Consider the following 16,202-nt stretch of genomic DNA (forward strand, 5'->3'; position numbering starts at 1 on the left):
AGTACCTGATAGTGCCCAAGGGAGCCAGGATGAGTATAAGATAGGCTAGGCTAGAACTTGGCAGATGGGCCAGGCAGGGCTGGACTGTAGCACCCAATAGTGAGAGCAGGAATGTATGTGAGCCTACTGGACAAGGCCGCTATACCTGCCAGGACAGCAGGTGGGCCAAGTCAGGCTGGGCCAAGAACCCACGAGTGTGCACAAGATCTGGAACTGGGAGATGACCTGACAGAGAAGCCTGTGTCAGTCATAGTCCCTGCAGGTGAGCACAAGAACCAAGACTGGGAGCAGCCCAGACCAGGCCAGGTTGCAGTACCCACCAGCATATGTGTGGCTCAGGCCTGGGGGCAGGTCAGGCTGGACCAGTTCATAGCACCCAATGGTAGATGTGAGAACCAGAACAAGGTGCAGGACAGGCCTGGCTGGGCTACAACAACAACCAATTCACCACAGGGCCGAGACTCAGGGCAGGCCAGCCTGGATGAGGCTGAGGTGTCCACCAGGAAATCCCAGGAGGGGCAGGGCATCCCACAGTGGGCCGCAGGGCCTACCACCACACATAACACTTGGAGGAGGGAAGTGAGTACAGTATGGGGGCAGAGGAGACTCCAATGCTGGGCCACCACTCCTGCTGGTGAGCATGAGAACTGTGACTGGGGCACACCAGGCTGGATAGCACTACAACAGCCGTTGGCCTACATGTGAACTGGTTTAGAGGAGAGCCAGGTTAGGCTAAGTGACCATATCCATTGGTGCATGCATGAGACAGAGAAAGTGCAGCTGCAGAATCAGCTGGCAAGTGCTGGGACAGGGTAGGCATGGGAGGGGCGCGAAGAGTAGATAGGTAGCAAGTTCTGTCAGGCTAGACCACAGAACCACCTGGATATCGCATGATTCAGGGCCGGGAGCGGGCCTAATACGGAAACTAGGGGCACCCCTCCAATGAGCTATAGCTCCCACCAGTGAGCCTGAGAACCAGGGCTGGGAGTGGACCTGGCTACACAGGCAGTAGCACCCATCAGCATAAGTACGGGCTGGAAAGTAAGGTTAGTTGGGCTAAGCTGGGCTGCAGCACCCATTGGTTATGCAAAAGTCAAATGGGATGTGGGACAGACCAGACCAATATGCTGTGTTTACTAGCATGCGCAGAAACCAGGGCTGGTGGCAGGCCTGGTGAGGGTTTTCAAGGGTCACTCCAACTGGGCTGTGGCTGCCCCTGGTATACAGGAGGGCCAAATGTGTCGTGGGCAAGGTTAGGCTGGGCTGCAGCATCCATCAGTTTTGTAAGAGATGGGGCTGAAGACAGAACTGACCAGACAACTGCAACAACCAGTGTGCATGTAGGCTGATGTGGGTGACCCCACACTGCTTGGCACACACAGGAGTTAGTTCCAGGGTCACCTCTAGCAAAGTTTTGCAGGGGGGACACAACTGAACCCCTAGACTCAGAACTTCAACCATAGAGAAAATCACAGGATCTGTGATCTGCCTATGGAGTGCATGTCAGAACTGGACCTCCTCAGTTGCTGAAGACAGTGCAGAGGACAGCATGCCAGATGCACAAGGAGCATAGGGCAGTTCACTGGGGCCTGCAGAGGACATCTAGTACTGTAAAAGGGGATGGAGGGCAGAACAAATTGGCCAAATCTCCAAGCCGAGCACTGACAGCAAATATCTGGGCAAACAGAGTGTAAAGTGGACTATGTCAACCAATGGACTTTGGAAGGATTTCCTCAACCTTGGAGCAACAAAATCAACAGCATCTCAGAACTATCAAAACCACCTGAGCAGTACCCTCAGAGCATGCTGCGCACTGGGTACCCTGGGCTGACATCCGGTGGCCACCCCATCCCTGGGTACTGATGTGGCTGCGATGGCGGTGCAGTTTCTTCCCTTCTTCCCCCCTTCCCCAGACACAGGAAGAAGAAAAAGAAAATTGGAAACAATGATCTCATCCATCATCCCCTGTTCCTCCATCCTTCCCACCCTAATCAGTGATCCACAAGGGAATGCACGCTTCTCAACTCTGTAATCACCATCAAAAACAAAATTTTAAAAAGACAAATAAAAAATATTTACACAAAATTTTAAAAATCAAAAAAAGATAAGTAACTTAGGACTTGACAGTAATAAAATTCACTAGCCCCGGACAACCTCTGAGACACAAAACTGCAGGTGGGGAAAGGAGGTACATACTCTGTCTCAATTTTGCTAATCTAAAGTTTCTGTAAATAAATAAATGAATAAATAAAAACGGGCCCAGTACGATAGCCTGGTGGCTTAAGTCCTTGCCTTGAGCGCACCAGGATCCCATATGGGTGCCAGTTCTAATCCCAGTGGCCCTGCTTCCCATCCAGCTCCCTGCATGTGGCCTGGGAAAGCAATCAAGGATGGCCCAAAGCCTTGGGACCCCGTACCCTCATAGGAGACCCGGAAGAGACTCCTGGCTTTGTATTTGCTCAGCTCCAGCCATTGTGGCCACTTGGGGAGTGAACCATCAGACCAGGATCCCATATAGGCACTGGTTCATGTACCAACTCCCTGCCTGTGGCCTGGGAAAGCAGTAGAGGATGGTCCAAAGCCTTGAGACCCTGCAGCCACATGGGAGACCCAGAAGAAGCTCCGGGCTCCTGGCTTCAGATCAGCTCAGTTCTGGCCACTGTGGCCCATTGGGGAATGAACCACCAGATGGAAGATCTTTCTTTTTGTATCTCCTCTCTGTATATCTGCCTTTCCAATAAAAATGAATAAATAATTTTAGTTACTTCTATTTATTTGAAAAGCAGAGCAAGAGAGAAAGAAAAGAGAGGAGAGAGTGATAGATACGGAAAGAAAAAGTTCTTCCATCTGCCAGTTCACCACCCACCCACCCACCAGTTGTGCTGGCCCAGGCTGAGCCAGGAGTTAATCAGAACTATCCAAGTATCCCACATGCAGAAGCCTGAGTAGCTTTTGCTGCTGCCACAGGCACACTAGTAGGAAGCTGGATTGGAAGCAGGGCAACTGGAACTCATACCACTGCTCTGGCATGGGACGAGGGCACCACAGTAGCTTAACATCTGACAATTTTTAAAAATAGAGACTGAGATGAAAAGATTTAATGCAACACAGAGAAATAACTAAAAGAAGCAAAGCTGAGATGAATGGGCATAACTGAGAATGAGTCATTGACCACACAAGGTGAAGTGGCAGACTGGTCAGTGGTCATATTACAGAGAAACATCTTTCAAATATTCTTTTAACTGTCTCTCCCTATCACTCTTTCAAATCAATAAATTAATTTTTCAAAAAAAAAGCAAACTCAGGTAGAAAATACCCAAAGTTGTTTCACAATAATATGGATAAACTATGGCATGTGACAGATTCTCTCCTTGAACAAACTCTGGTAGGATCCCGAGTCAACTTGAATGCTGGCAGCGGTTCTAACAGCTCAAGGTCAAATCTGTTCAAAATGACCCTTGCACCCTACACAGAGCCTGCCTCAAGGCTATCCCAAAAAAAGGCACTTTTTGTTCCAGCCAACATTTGAGGACAGGGTCCCTCTTCATCTCTGTAGAATAAAATCTAACTTTGTAACAGCCACTCAGCAAACTCAGCTGGCCTAGTTGCGTCCACGTTACAGTATCTTCTATAATTTTTCACTTCCCCAACTCTTTTTAGGCTCATTCCTCAAATAGCAGTAGGTCAGAGCTGCAGAGCTGAACCATATTGAAGCCAGAAGTCAGGAGTTAATTCCAGGCCTGCCATATGGGTGCAGGGTCCTAAGGACTCGAGTTATCCTCTACTGCTTTCCCTGGCCACAAGCAGGGAGCAAGATCGGAAGTGGAGCAGCAGGGACTCGAACCGGCACCATCTCAGACGCTGGTGCTGCAGGTGTTAGCTTGCTATGCTACAGCATTGGACCGTCCCTCACTTGCCCAATTCTGCTGAGCCTGCCTGCCTGCTCCCCTCTGCAATGTCTTATTCTTCCTTTAAACTGCCCAGTTACTTCTGTACTAAGCAAAGTTGAGGGGTTAGTGCTGACACAGGGATAAAGTCACAGCTTGCTGTTCCACTTCCTGTTCTGGTGCCTGTGAAGAGAACGAAGCTGGCCCCAGCACCTGAGCTCCTGTCCCCTCTGTGGGTGACCAGAATGGAGCTCCTGGTTCTTAGTTTGAAGGCTCAGCCCTTTGTTGTTGCAGGCATTTGAGGAGTAAACTCACAATTAGAGGATACTTCTCCTTGTTGCTCTGCCTTTCAAAAAACAAGAAAACTTCACAAACAGGCAACAGGTTAAGCCAAAGCCAATATAGTGCTGGTTCCAGTCCCAGTTACTCCACAATTACAATCCAGCTTCCTGGTAATGGCACCTGAAAAAGCAGAAGATGCCTGGGTACTGGCCTCCTCCCATCCACATGACACTTCCAGGTTCCTGGCTTGCGTGTGGCTCAGCCCTGGCTGTCACTGCCATTGAGGGAATGAACCAGCACATGGATGATCTTTCTCATGCACTCTGTCACTCAGCCTTTAAACATTTTAAAAGTCGATAAATTTTTTCTTAAAAACATGCTTTTCTATTCAAACCATGTAATCAGGTATTCAACAACAAACAAAAGATGTGATTGTGTTCGTATCACTTAGAAAAGTTTTCCTGGGGGCCAGCAGTGTGCAGCAGCAGGCTGAGTTTCCACCTAAGGCACCTGCATCCCAAATGGGCACTGGCTTATGTCTTTCCTGCTCCACTTCCCGTCCAGCTTCCTGCTAACGTACCTGGGAAGCAATGGAGGACGGCTCAAGGCCCTGGGCCTCAGCACCTGCGTGGGAGACCTGGATGAAGCTCCTGGATGATCAGCCCAGCTCCGGCCATCTCAGCCATGAGGGCAATGAACCATCAGATGTTAGATACCTCTCTCTCTTTCTCTCTTTCTCTCTCTCTCTCCCGCTCTAACTCTGCCTCTCAAATAAAAATCAAATAATTTTTAAAAGGGAGGAGGTTTCACTATCCACCTATTTTAGAAGCCCCCTTTTATTTGGAACAAGAAGATAATCTCTCACCTTCTACTTCATAACATGTCAATCAGTGGTTATTTTTTTAAAGAATTGTTTCTGTGATTACAGAATGGGATGAAATTATATTTTTGGCAAAAATTAAAGAAAGGAAGGAGGGGAACTGAGGGAGGGAGAGCGGCAGGCAGGAACATATGTTACACCTTAGATCTGCTCCTATAAAGTTCCTGAAATATTTATCTTTATACTAAAATAAAGTTACAGATAGAGGGTGAGAAAAACAGCGCCCATGTGGGATGCCAGGGGTGCAAGCCCCGGCTGCTCTGCCAACACCTTGGGAAGCAACCGGAGGACGGCCCAGGGACTCTGGCCTCTAAAACCCACAGGGGGGACCTGGGTGCAGCTCCTGGCTCCAGGACTGACCCAGCCCTACAGGACTCTATGAGAGAAGTCAGAGGCCAGAGACCTTCCTAGGGCGTGTAGACCGCAAAGAAGTTAACCAGGTGCCGACAAACGGTACCAGCAGGAAGAAGCGCGCACGCAAAGAGAAAAGGGGGGGGCTCAGCGTTATAGAACATGCGTGAGGGTGTAGGTGTCCCCGGCCCACACCTGGGAGGCAAGACAAGTGTGAGGATTCAGGTAACCCAGCATCTCTGCCAAGAGGCTGCTCGCCTGCTTCCCTGCTTGGGGCTGTCTGCAAGAGGACCCCACAGCTATTCCCGGGAAGCACAGCCTGTTCCTGGGGCTGCAGCCGGGATCCGAGCAGGTGGAGAGCCGGAGGTCCTGTGGACGGCTCCTTCACAAGGTACCCAAGAGAAAGGGCAGGAGGAGAAGCAAAGAAATGCCCCCCTCCCTCTCGAGACGGCCCAGCCGAGTGGTCACTCCGCGGCCGCCAGGCGCCCCGGACGAGCAGGACACACAGACCAGCGGCGCGGCCCGCCCGGTCCCCGTCCCCGGTGGGTCCGAGGTGCCGTCTACCTTGGTCATGCCGACCCCCACCACGAACACCCGGCGCTGGGGCAGCGACTTCCGCACGGAAGAGGTCATGGCTTGAGCCGGGGCCCGAGGAGGCGAGCGCGGAGAGGTGCGTGTAGCCGACAGCGAGCAGGACTGACTGGAACCGGAGCCGCAGCAGCGCGTCCTCGGGGCGGGCCCTGCGCGCGGGGGGCGGCGCGAGGCGGGGCGGGCCCTGCGCCTGCGCTCCCCGCGGGTGGAGAGGCCCTCGGGCCCGTGCTGGACCGCGTCCACCGCTGCCTGGAGACGGCCTCTGGGCTGTCCGCCGCTCGGGGGTCGTCGCCCCTGCGAGAGGGTAGCCAGGGGTAGCTGGCGCGTGAGGCTGAGAGCCAGGCTGCAGAAGCGACCTGGGAACACGGAAGTGTTGGAATCCCGCTGTGTGTTTGGGAAAACGTCCCTGCTGCAGCCTCCCGGCCCAGCAAGTCCTTAGGGTTTTGGCCTAAGGTGGTTGTTGCTGTTGCGGACGGCCTTTAGCAAAGCCTGTCAGTCCCGGGGAACAGCTGATCAGGCCTTGACCAAGGCAGGTAAACCCAGCAGTGGGCACGTGAGCTGCCCAGCCCGCGGAGAGCCTCGCTCTGCCCAGTTCATGAACCGTTGGTTCCTTTGCTCAAGCTGGTGTGGGCTTCCTGTTGTTGTTATAATAAGATGTCTATTTTCTTTTGAGCTTGATTGACCTGTTATTTATTTGAAAGGTACAGTGATTGGGTTTTCTTCTACCCTGTTTCAACTCTATTTTCAGTGTATTATTCACAATTTAGATGACACTACATTTTTGGCTTTTTTGTGGGTCTTTTGCTTTTTTTTTTTCATCAGTGATGTTACTGTTTTGAAGTTTATTTTATTTGGAAAAGTAATAGGAGAAGAGATCTTCCACCCACTTGTTCATTCCCGAAATTCCCGGAATGGCCTGACCAAAACCAAGAATCAGGAAACTGCATCCAAGCCTCCAAATGGGTGACAAGAATCCAACTGGCTAGGGCTGTCATCTGTGGCCTTCCCAGTGCATCAGTGGGAAGCCAGCGCAGAAGCAGAGACAGGATTCAATCCCAAACCATGTCTAACTGCATGCCCCAAAGCCCTTGCTTGTTAAGAATAGCTCCCAGGGCCCGGTGCCGTAGCTTAGTGACTGCTGGAATCTCATGTGGGCAATGGTTCATACGTATCCCGCCTGCTCCACTTCCATCCAGCTCCCTGCCTGTGGCCTTAGTAGAGGACAGCCCAAAGCCTTTGGACCCTACACCCACATGGGAGACCCAAGGGGGGGGGGCTGGAATGGTGCTTTTATGCCCACCTTGCGAGCCCCAGTAAAAAATTGCCACAGATTCAAGCATCCATATCCAGATCCCACTCTTTATTCAGAATTTTTTGGGGAAAAAAGATGGAGACCAGCCTTGAATATTTAGGCTCTCCCAGGAAATTCTGAAGAGCGTCCATTTTGTTAGGTGAACAACTACTGGACAGGAATATCTCCTCTTACTAAAACTTCTGGTCCTAGGAACTGCTTGGCTGGTAATGACAACATGGTGATTAATGGGTCAGACCTGGTTACCAACCAGAAGGCACAGGATCCAAATCATTACACACAGGCAGGCTGTCTACAAGATGCTGGTTTCAAAATAAGAGTCCACAGAGGTGGAGAAGGATAATAAAAGATGTTAACTCTGGAAAGGATAAGAAGAAGAGTTCCCTTTCCAGTGTGGAAGACTGGGCAACTCAAAGCCTCCCTACAGCAAAATACCATGAACACAAGGCACAGGGCAGAGGGAATTTTTTTTCATACAGTCTGAATGTCTTAATTGTTATAATATGTTATTTTATGTATATTACATTCATATTCATTTTTGATATGTCAAATGCTTGATTTTGCCATTATTTGGTTTTCATTTTTAAAATTTTTACTTATTTTCGTTTGTTTAAATGGCAGTTTTTAAGATTATTTTGAAATAATTGCACAGAGGACAATACGAGAGAGAAGAGAGCTTCCATCTGCTGGTTTACTACCCCAGTAGCCATAATGGCCAGGACCAGACGAGGCCAAAGCCAGGAACCTGGAGCTTATCTGGATCTCCCATGTGGGTGGCAGGGGCTCAAACACTTGAACCATGTTCCACTGCTTTCCCCAGGCCTTAAGCAGGAAGCTGGATCACAAGTTGAGCAAATGGGACATGAACTAGTACCCATAACAGAACGCTAATGTCTCAGGTGGCAACTTTACTGGCTATGCCACAGTGCTGGCCTGAGAGGTGGTTGGAGGGTGAGGAGGCAGGTTCAGAGAAGGGCAGGGAAGAGAGGTTTTCCATTCACTGGTCTAACTCTCTAAATGCCCATAACAGTTTGGACTGAGCCATGGCAACGTAAGGAGCCAGGCACTCGATCTGGGTCTATCCCCTGCAGCAGCGACTCAGCTACATTGGCCATCACCGACTGCCTCTGAGTGTATACTGGCAAGAATCTGAAATTGGCAGTGGAGCCAAACTTAAACCCAAGCACTCCAATATGGAGTCCTTTTTTTCTTTTTTTAAGAAAGCTATACAGAAAGAAGGAGAGACAGAGAGGAAGATCTTCCATCCAGTAATTCACTCCCCAAGTGGCCGCAACAACTAGAGCGAGCTGAGCCTCTTCCAGGTCTCCCACATGGGTGCAGGGCTTTTTGGGCCGTCCTTGACTGCTTTCTCAGGCCACAAGCAGGGAGCTGGATGGGAAGTGGGGCCGACAGGATTAAAACTGGTGCCCATATGGGATCCTGGCTACTGCACCTGGCCCTCCAATATGGAGCCTTAACCACTACATCAAATACCCACCCCTGTTGATTGTTTACACTCAAATACATGAAACAATATTCGGAAAGTCACCTTATAAGTCTTCCCTCCCATTTTAATGCTTTATCCTTCCAGAACTATTTTATTTAAATATAGTCACATATATGCATGCATTCCTAAATACTGTTACCTTTCTTAGTAAACACAAACTTTAGCTTTATTTACACTCTTCTTTATATCTTGATTTTTTTTTTTTTGGTATTTCAATAAATTTGCAAGCCTCCTAGTTTTTTAAATAGCTGCTTAATAATTTATGGATGTATCATAATTTATTTAACCAACCCACTAAGGAGCCTTAAGATTTTTCAGGAGAGCATAGTTAGCACAGTGGCCTAAGTCCCCACCTCGTAACCATGTCGGAGTGCCTGGCTTGAGTCCTAGCCACTCCTCTTGTAATCCAACTTTGTGCTGGTTTTTGTCACACAGGGCACCAGGTGATGGCTCAAACACTTGAGCTCCTGCCACCCAAACAGGAGACCCAGATGACGATTCTGATGGCTGGCTTCAGCTAGCCCAACCCTGGTTGCTGCAGACATTTGGTGAATGATCCATAGTGATCCAGTAGCTTCCAGTCTTGCTGTTATAAACAATGCTCTCATGAATAACTTTGCACATAGAGCATTTCATACCTGTGGGGATACATCTCTGGATTAAGTCCCTAGTATTGAAATGTTGGGTCCAAGAGGCAACGCATTTAGAAACTGGGATTACTCAAAAAGTTCATGAAAAATACATATTATAAGCAAACTCCACAAAATTTTTGCAACAAAATAACTGTATCCTTTAAATCACATTTTCCTGTGAGCTTTCAGAAGTACTCTGCTACCACAATTATTCTGTATTTAAAAATATTTCTGGGCCTGACACAATAGCCTAGTGGCTGAAGTCTTTACCTTGCCCTCACCAGAATCCCATATGGGTGCTGGTTCATATCCCGGCTGCTCCACTTCCCATCCAGCTCCCTGCCTGTGGCCTGGAAAAACAGTAAAGGACAGCCCAAAGCCTTGGGACCCTGCAGCAGTGTGGGAGACCTGGAAGAGGCTCCTAACTCCTGGCTTCAGATAGGCTCAGCTCTAGTTTCTGTGGTCACTTGATCAGTGAACCCATGGACAGACGATTTTTTTCTCTGACTCTCCTTCTCTCTGTAGTACTGACTTCCCAATAAAAATAAATAAATCTGTTTAAAACAATTTTCCAGGTCTGTTGCAGTGCTTTAAAAGGCTAATCCTCTACCTTGCAGTGCCGGCACCCCATATGAACATGGTTTGTGTCTCAGCTGCTCTACTTCACATCCAGCTCCCTACTTATGGCCTTGGAAATCAACAGAGGGGGGCCCAAAGCCTTGGGTCCCTGAACCTACATGAGAGACCTCGAAAAAGCTCCTGGTTCCCAGCTTCAGATTCATTCAGCTTGGGCTATTGTGGCCATTTGGGAAGTGAGCCAGTGGGTAGAAGGTCAATCTATCTTTGTTTCTCTCTTTCTCTCTCTCCCCCATCTCTCTGTAAATCTGCCTTTAAAATAAAAAACAATATATATTTTAAAAATTTCCATCAGCAATGAGAATGCTTTGTTTTCTCAAATATTGTTTATCTACCTAAAACCATAAATTTTACAAAAGTCCAGACAGTAGTTCCAAGACATTGCTGAGGAAATATTTGTCCTGGAAACTAGCAGAAACTAAAAAGGAGCTGGTATTTGGCCACTATGACCAAAGGTGAGTAGGTCAAAGATTCTTACAGGTCTCCCATGTGAATACAGGGACCCAAGGCCTCAGCCCATCCTGCCACACCACTGCTCTAGCCCTCAAATACATTTTTACTGCCCATTATCAGTGGAGCTGACCGAATCGGATTCTCCTGAATCATGTTTCCAGGCTTGCAGATGTTATCTGTTTCTTCACGTTCTGTTCCTTCTCTAGTCATGTGTGTCCAGATTTCCTCTTCTCATAAAGATAGACGCTACTAGATTAGGGCTCATTTTTTAAAAAGATTTATTTTATTTTTATTGCAAAATTTGATATACAGAGAGGAGGAGAGACAGAGAGGAAGATCTTCCGTTTGATGATTCACTCCCCAGTGAGTGCAACGGCTAGTGCTATGCTGATCTGAAGTCAGGAGCCAGGAGCTTTTCCGGGTCTCTCTTGTGGGTACGAGGTCCCAAGGCTTTAGGCCATCTTCAACTGTTTTCCCAGGCCACAGGCAGGAAGCTGGATGGGAACCAGGGCTGCTGGGATTAGAACCAGCACCCATATGAGATGCCAACTCATTCAAGGTGAGGACTTTAGCCATTAGGCCACTGCGCCAGCCCTGGGGATCATTTTAATTAGCTTGTTTTACCCCAGCTGTAGGCAACTGCCTAGGTTACCTTGTACCTAAGTAAATGTTAGACTGCTGGGAGAAGAGCAGCCAATAGCTGGTGGGCTTTCTGGGCCACATTTCAGCTAATTATACCGATATGCCAGCTACATGTTTGCCTTTTTTCTTTTCTTTTTTTTTAAGGTGGCTGACCAGGTCACTGCATTTGAACATAAACAAGGTAGGTAAACAAGCAGGTGGTTTCAAGGAGGGAAACTAAAAAGCATTTCCGGGTCAGAGCAATGCGAGACCACATGCAAGACCTGAGCTGGGCTAGTCCACAGTTCCCACCAGTGTGTCAGGGTATGGGGCAGGCAGTGTTAGGCAGGGTCACAACACTAACCAGCATGGGAGAGAATTGAATCTGAGACAGATTCTGTGGAGGACATGTGGGCTCATTCCTGTGGGACTGTAGTACTGGCTGCTTTGCTCCAGAACAAGGGGTGGTGACAGACCAAGCTCAACACGACCACAGAAATCACCGACATCTGGGAATTATGGTTGGGAACATGCTGGGCTTGTCCAGGCTGTAGCACCGACAGGCACCCCCAAGAATTGAGAATGAAGTGGGCACGCAAGAGATCTGGGTCTGGGAGTGGACCTGGTCAGGAAACTTGGGGAACTCCCCTTGTGGGCCATAGCTTCTGCTGTTGAACATGTGAATCAGGCCTGGATGTTGGTCAGGCCAGACAAGGCTGCTCCACTTGTTGGCAGGTGTGTGGGCTGGCTTGAGAGGTAGACCAAGCAAGGCTGGGCCAAACAGTAGCACACTGGCACACACAAGAGTCAGGACGGGGTGCAGGTCATGCTGGGCTAGGCTGTCACATGTACTGGTTTGCATGAAAACCAGGGATGGGGGCAGGCTGGGCAGCGCTAGGCTGTAGCACCCACCAGCAAGAGTTGGGACATGGCCAGTGGGGAGGAAGTGGGGGCCTGACCAGACTTGACTGCAGAATCTGATAGCAAGGGTTGAGACAGATGATGGACTGTGCCAGGCTATTGGAGCAACCACTGGCACATGCAAGATCTGTGACTAGGAACAGGCTTAAAAAGGGAGCTTAGAGGATACCCCTGCTGGGTTGCAGTTCCCACTGGTGAGAACAAGTGTCAGGAATGGGGGTGGATCAAACTAAACATGGCTGCAGCGTCCCTTGGCATGGGTGTGGGCTGGGTCTGGGGGTTGCCAAACCGGGTTAGGCTCCAGTACCCACTGGTGCTCGCAGGAGCCAAAGTGGATGTGGGAAGCACTCTAACACTGAGGGGCTCCCAGTGTCCAACACGAGCCCCAGATCCGTGAGAACTGAAAAAGGGGAGGAAGCTGGGCATCCTATGATGGGGCTGCTGTGGGTCTGCGGGGCAAGGCCATGTCTTCAGGGAGTGCAGCACATGGAATCAGAGGAGAATCTTGCAGAGACTTAAAGCTTAATATGGTCTTTTCCTGTAAGATTTTGTACTAATGTGGGGCTGTTACTTGTCTTTTTGCCTGTTTGTCCACTCAGAAATGGTAACAGCCTGTGTACTTTGGAACCATGTGACTTGCTTGATTTCACATGACTCAAGTTGCGTCCGACAGGCTGTTAGTCTCATCCGTATCTGATTCAGATGAGACTCTGGACTTTTGTGCTCGTGCTGAAATGAGTTAAGACTTGGAAGCCTTTGGAATGGAACGACTTTATGTGAAATGTGAAATATGTGAAATGGGTACAAACTGTGGGGCCACAGGTGAATGCTATGGTTTCAATGTGTCCCTTAAGGTTCATGTGTTGGAAACTCAGTCCCCAAATTCACATTAATGGTGAGAACAAACTGTCCCTTAAGCCTGCAAATGCGTTAAAAAAGAAAAAAGGAGAGAAAGAGAAAGAGAGTGAGAGAAAGAAAGAAGAAACAGAATCAGGAGAAGAGGAGGAAGAGAGGGAACCTAAAACCATTGAGCCGTCTCAGTGCAGCGGCCAGGTAGCACTGTTAGCCTTATCCATCAGGTGAATTTGACTTGCAAGATGTGCACAAAGGCTGTGCTTTACCATCTGGAGCAATCTTCTGATCTTTATCTATAATTCTTATCTATCCAGAAAGGTCCTCCTTGAAATTAATCTGCAATGTTCTTTTCAACAGCCTTTGTTGATTAATGTAATCTCCCTCCAATGGAAACTTCACACACTCTCCCTACCTACCTGTTGGGCTTGCTTTGTTGTCTCTGTCGTAAGCCATTTCCCTGTTCACTCGGTAGCATCTCAAATGCATCATGTCCCAGGTCACAGTCAGTTCTCCCCAGCTGGTTCCCCTCGGTCAGTGTGGGCAGGTTCAACATTGGCTCCTGCCCATGTCATTTCCAAAGGGAAGCACCTGCCGCTGCATCCCTGGTGACCACAGTCACCTTCTAGCCATATATGATTATGCCCAGGAAGGGTAGCTGCCACGTGGATCTATCAGAAACTCCTGGAAGGTGGATGTGGAGATCAGGCTTGACAATAAAGAGCACTTAAACGATAAACAGCATGGAGAGTTGAGCAAGCCTGAGACGACTATATTAGCACAACTGTGTGGAAACCTCAGGACTAAAGAAGAGCAAAAGAGGCATCAGAGTGGCCCCAGTCCTTGACATGTTGTTGTTGTGCCTCCCCAGAAGTCATGCGCAAATAAAAATAAATAAATCTTAAAAAGAAATAGTGGTACCTTCAACTATGACCCATGGCAAAAAGAGACTTCTGCCCCATTCTGTTTCTTTTTATGAGGTAGAGGGTGGTACCACAATTTGATAAACAAATGGGATGGGGTCTTAGCATGTACTCTGATCTCAGATGAGACAGATATGTCCTGGGAAGATAGTGCACATGGACCGGCTGGCTTCAATAGCAAATATTTACTTCTCATGGTTTTGGAAGCTAGAAAGTTCAAGATCCAGCCACTGGCAGGACCAGGGTCTGGTAAGAGTTTCTGCTTTGTGGGCTAGCTTCTCCTTGTAGGCATTGCCTGGTGTAATTGAGTAGCTGGCTAAGTCTAGGTGAGCTGGTATCTGGCAGCCCTGCAATGGAATAGTTATCTCTTTGTTTGCCATCTTGATATGCCCATCTTCCCAGGACATACCTGTCTCATCTGAGATCAGGGTACATGCTAAGACTGCATCCCATTTGTTTATCACATGCACATCATTTATTATCATGTATTAATGATCTAAATGGAGAGAATTCTGTAGCAGGAGATGTCTGGACTAGAAGATTTTATGTCTGTGCAAAGAAGAATTGCAACACGAAACAGAGGGAGGAGGTGGGTGAGATACGGCATCTGTCCAGGTCCACTCTCCAGATGAACTTGAAAGACAGTGCTCAGGCATTCAGAGTGGGAAAAAGCAAAGTTACAAACTTTAATAAAGAGAATACACAGACCAAGTGGGCAATTCAGCAAAGACCCAAGGGCTGGGAAAAAAAATACGAGCTGAATGCATGGTTTGTATTGAGGGCTTATAAGGGAATGTCAGGTTCAGGTGTTCCCATGATTCCTCCTTCTTCCCACTGTCTTCTAGCCAAAATATTTGCTGATTGTGAATAGGGGCAATCCCTCCCAGTGCTGTTTTTGGGGATTTTTTAATGGTTCTTTTTGTTGTTTTTGTTTAGATTTTATTTAGTTAGAGACAGAGATTTTCCATCCACTGGCTCATAAGCTGGATGGGAAGTGAGCGGCTGGGATGCCAACCAACACACATATAAAATTTAGGCATGTTAGGTGGTGGCTTTACGCACTACACCATAGCACGTGCCCCCTCCCAAAGTTTTATTACCGACATTATCAGACTAGGTAACACGCTTGGCACTGGACAAAGAGGATTTTCCTGGTGTGTTTTCCTTGTTGAAGAGAGGCTGGGACCACCTATTAAGTTAACGCAAGTGTGGACAAGACTTTCTAGTGTGGATTGCTGGGCTGTTTCCAAGGTGTGCCTCCAGGCTGTCAGAGGCTGCTTCAGAATTGCCTTCTCGGGTGCTTCTCCGGCCCCCTTTACACACACACAGACTCACTGCTGCCTTCTGATCGCTTCGTAAGCCAGCTACCTGGCTTTACTTGCAACAAAAATCTGCCTGACTGTTTTTCAGGGCTCGAAACAATAGTGATCCTGTTTTTGTCAAAGCAGTGATTTATACGCATTAGTCACAGAGATCCCTTCCCACTGCCCTCCTCCCCACCCCACGCCCATGGCTTTAAAGAAGGAATTTCATTTCTAAATCTCATATCAGTCCAATCACATGGTGTAGGCCAGGATGGTTAGTGGCTGTGTGGGCTTCACCAGGGATAGACTCGGGGGGTTAGAGGGCCAGGGAGGGCACCCAAGGGCTGCCCTCATTGATCCCCCTGGACAAGCTAAGCAAGGACACTGTGAAGCTCAGTGAAGACGGCATGGGCGGACAACAGTGGACAAAAGCTGGTGGTTCACCGTTACCGATCTTGCTGATCGTGATCAATAGCTTGGCTTGTTAGGCGTTTTAATCAAGTAAAGCTGTTTTGAAGATAATGTACTAAAAGTGGGCATTTTATGATGTGCTTACCAAATAACAGACATGGATGAAAACATCCTTGGACACAACATTCAGAGCAGAAGCTGTTGGAGAGGAAAGCTGGGAGTCCCCCGTGGAACAGGGGTGAGTGACCCCATGGAGTCCCCAGGTCAGCGTCTGGATGCCACGGGGCCCTGTTTGACAACCACGCCAGGGCAGCTTTCTCTTACCTCTGGTTTTAGGTTTGCCAGCTATGATACCACTGCATCCGAACATTTCAGAGAGGTAGTTCTCCAGCTAGTGCAACAGAGATGTTTTGAAAACCATTTTTTCTGGTGCATGGAGTTTGGACAAGTGTTACATTTCCTGGGAGATGAAGAACTAACTGCTTTGTTTCACCTCCCATGAAACTGTTGGTTTTGGGATATATATATCCTGGTGTCCGTGCAGTAGGTGTTAATGACACGAAGGTGTGAAGAGAACAGCTCCCCTGCTTGGCAGGGCCTGGGGGAGATTACAGCTGTTTGGCAGGGCCCGGCGGATTT

General features: G+C 48.6%; 1 protein-coding gene across 2 annotated transcripts in view; it reads right to left on the reverse strand.

Annotated features, from left to right (window-relative positions):
* The window catches only part of SCP2 (sterol carrier protein 2), a 77,710-nt gene extending 71,591 nt beyond the window's left edge, over window positions 1-6,119 (reverse strand). Inside the window, exon 1 of one of the 2 annotated variants that reach the window (XM_040978534.1) lies at window positions 5,965-6,119. In XM_040978534.1, the coding sequence (XP_040834468.1) occupies window positions 5,965-6,033 (69 nt within the window). In that variant the 5' untranslated portion in view covers window positions 6,034-6,119. The remainder of the gene's footprint in view (window positions 1-5,964) is intronic. The other variant, XM_040978533.1, reaches the window with a different exon arrangement.
* Window positions 6,120-16,202: the final 10,083 nt, after the last annotated feature.

Source organism: Ochotona curzoniae, unplaced genomic scaffold, assembly GCF_017591425.1.
Source record: "Ochotona curzoniae isolate NIBS_2020 unplaced genomic scaffold, NIBS_Ocur_1.0 contig_291, whole genome shotgun sequence".
Classification (NCBI taxonomy): Eukaryota; Metazoa; Chordata; class Mammalia; order Lagomorpha; family Ochotonidae; genus Ochotona; species Ochotona curzoniae.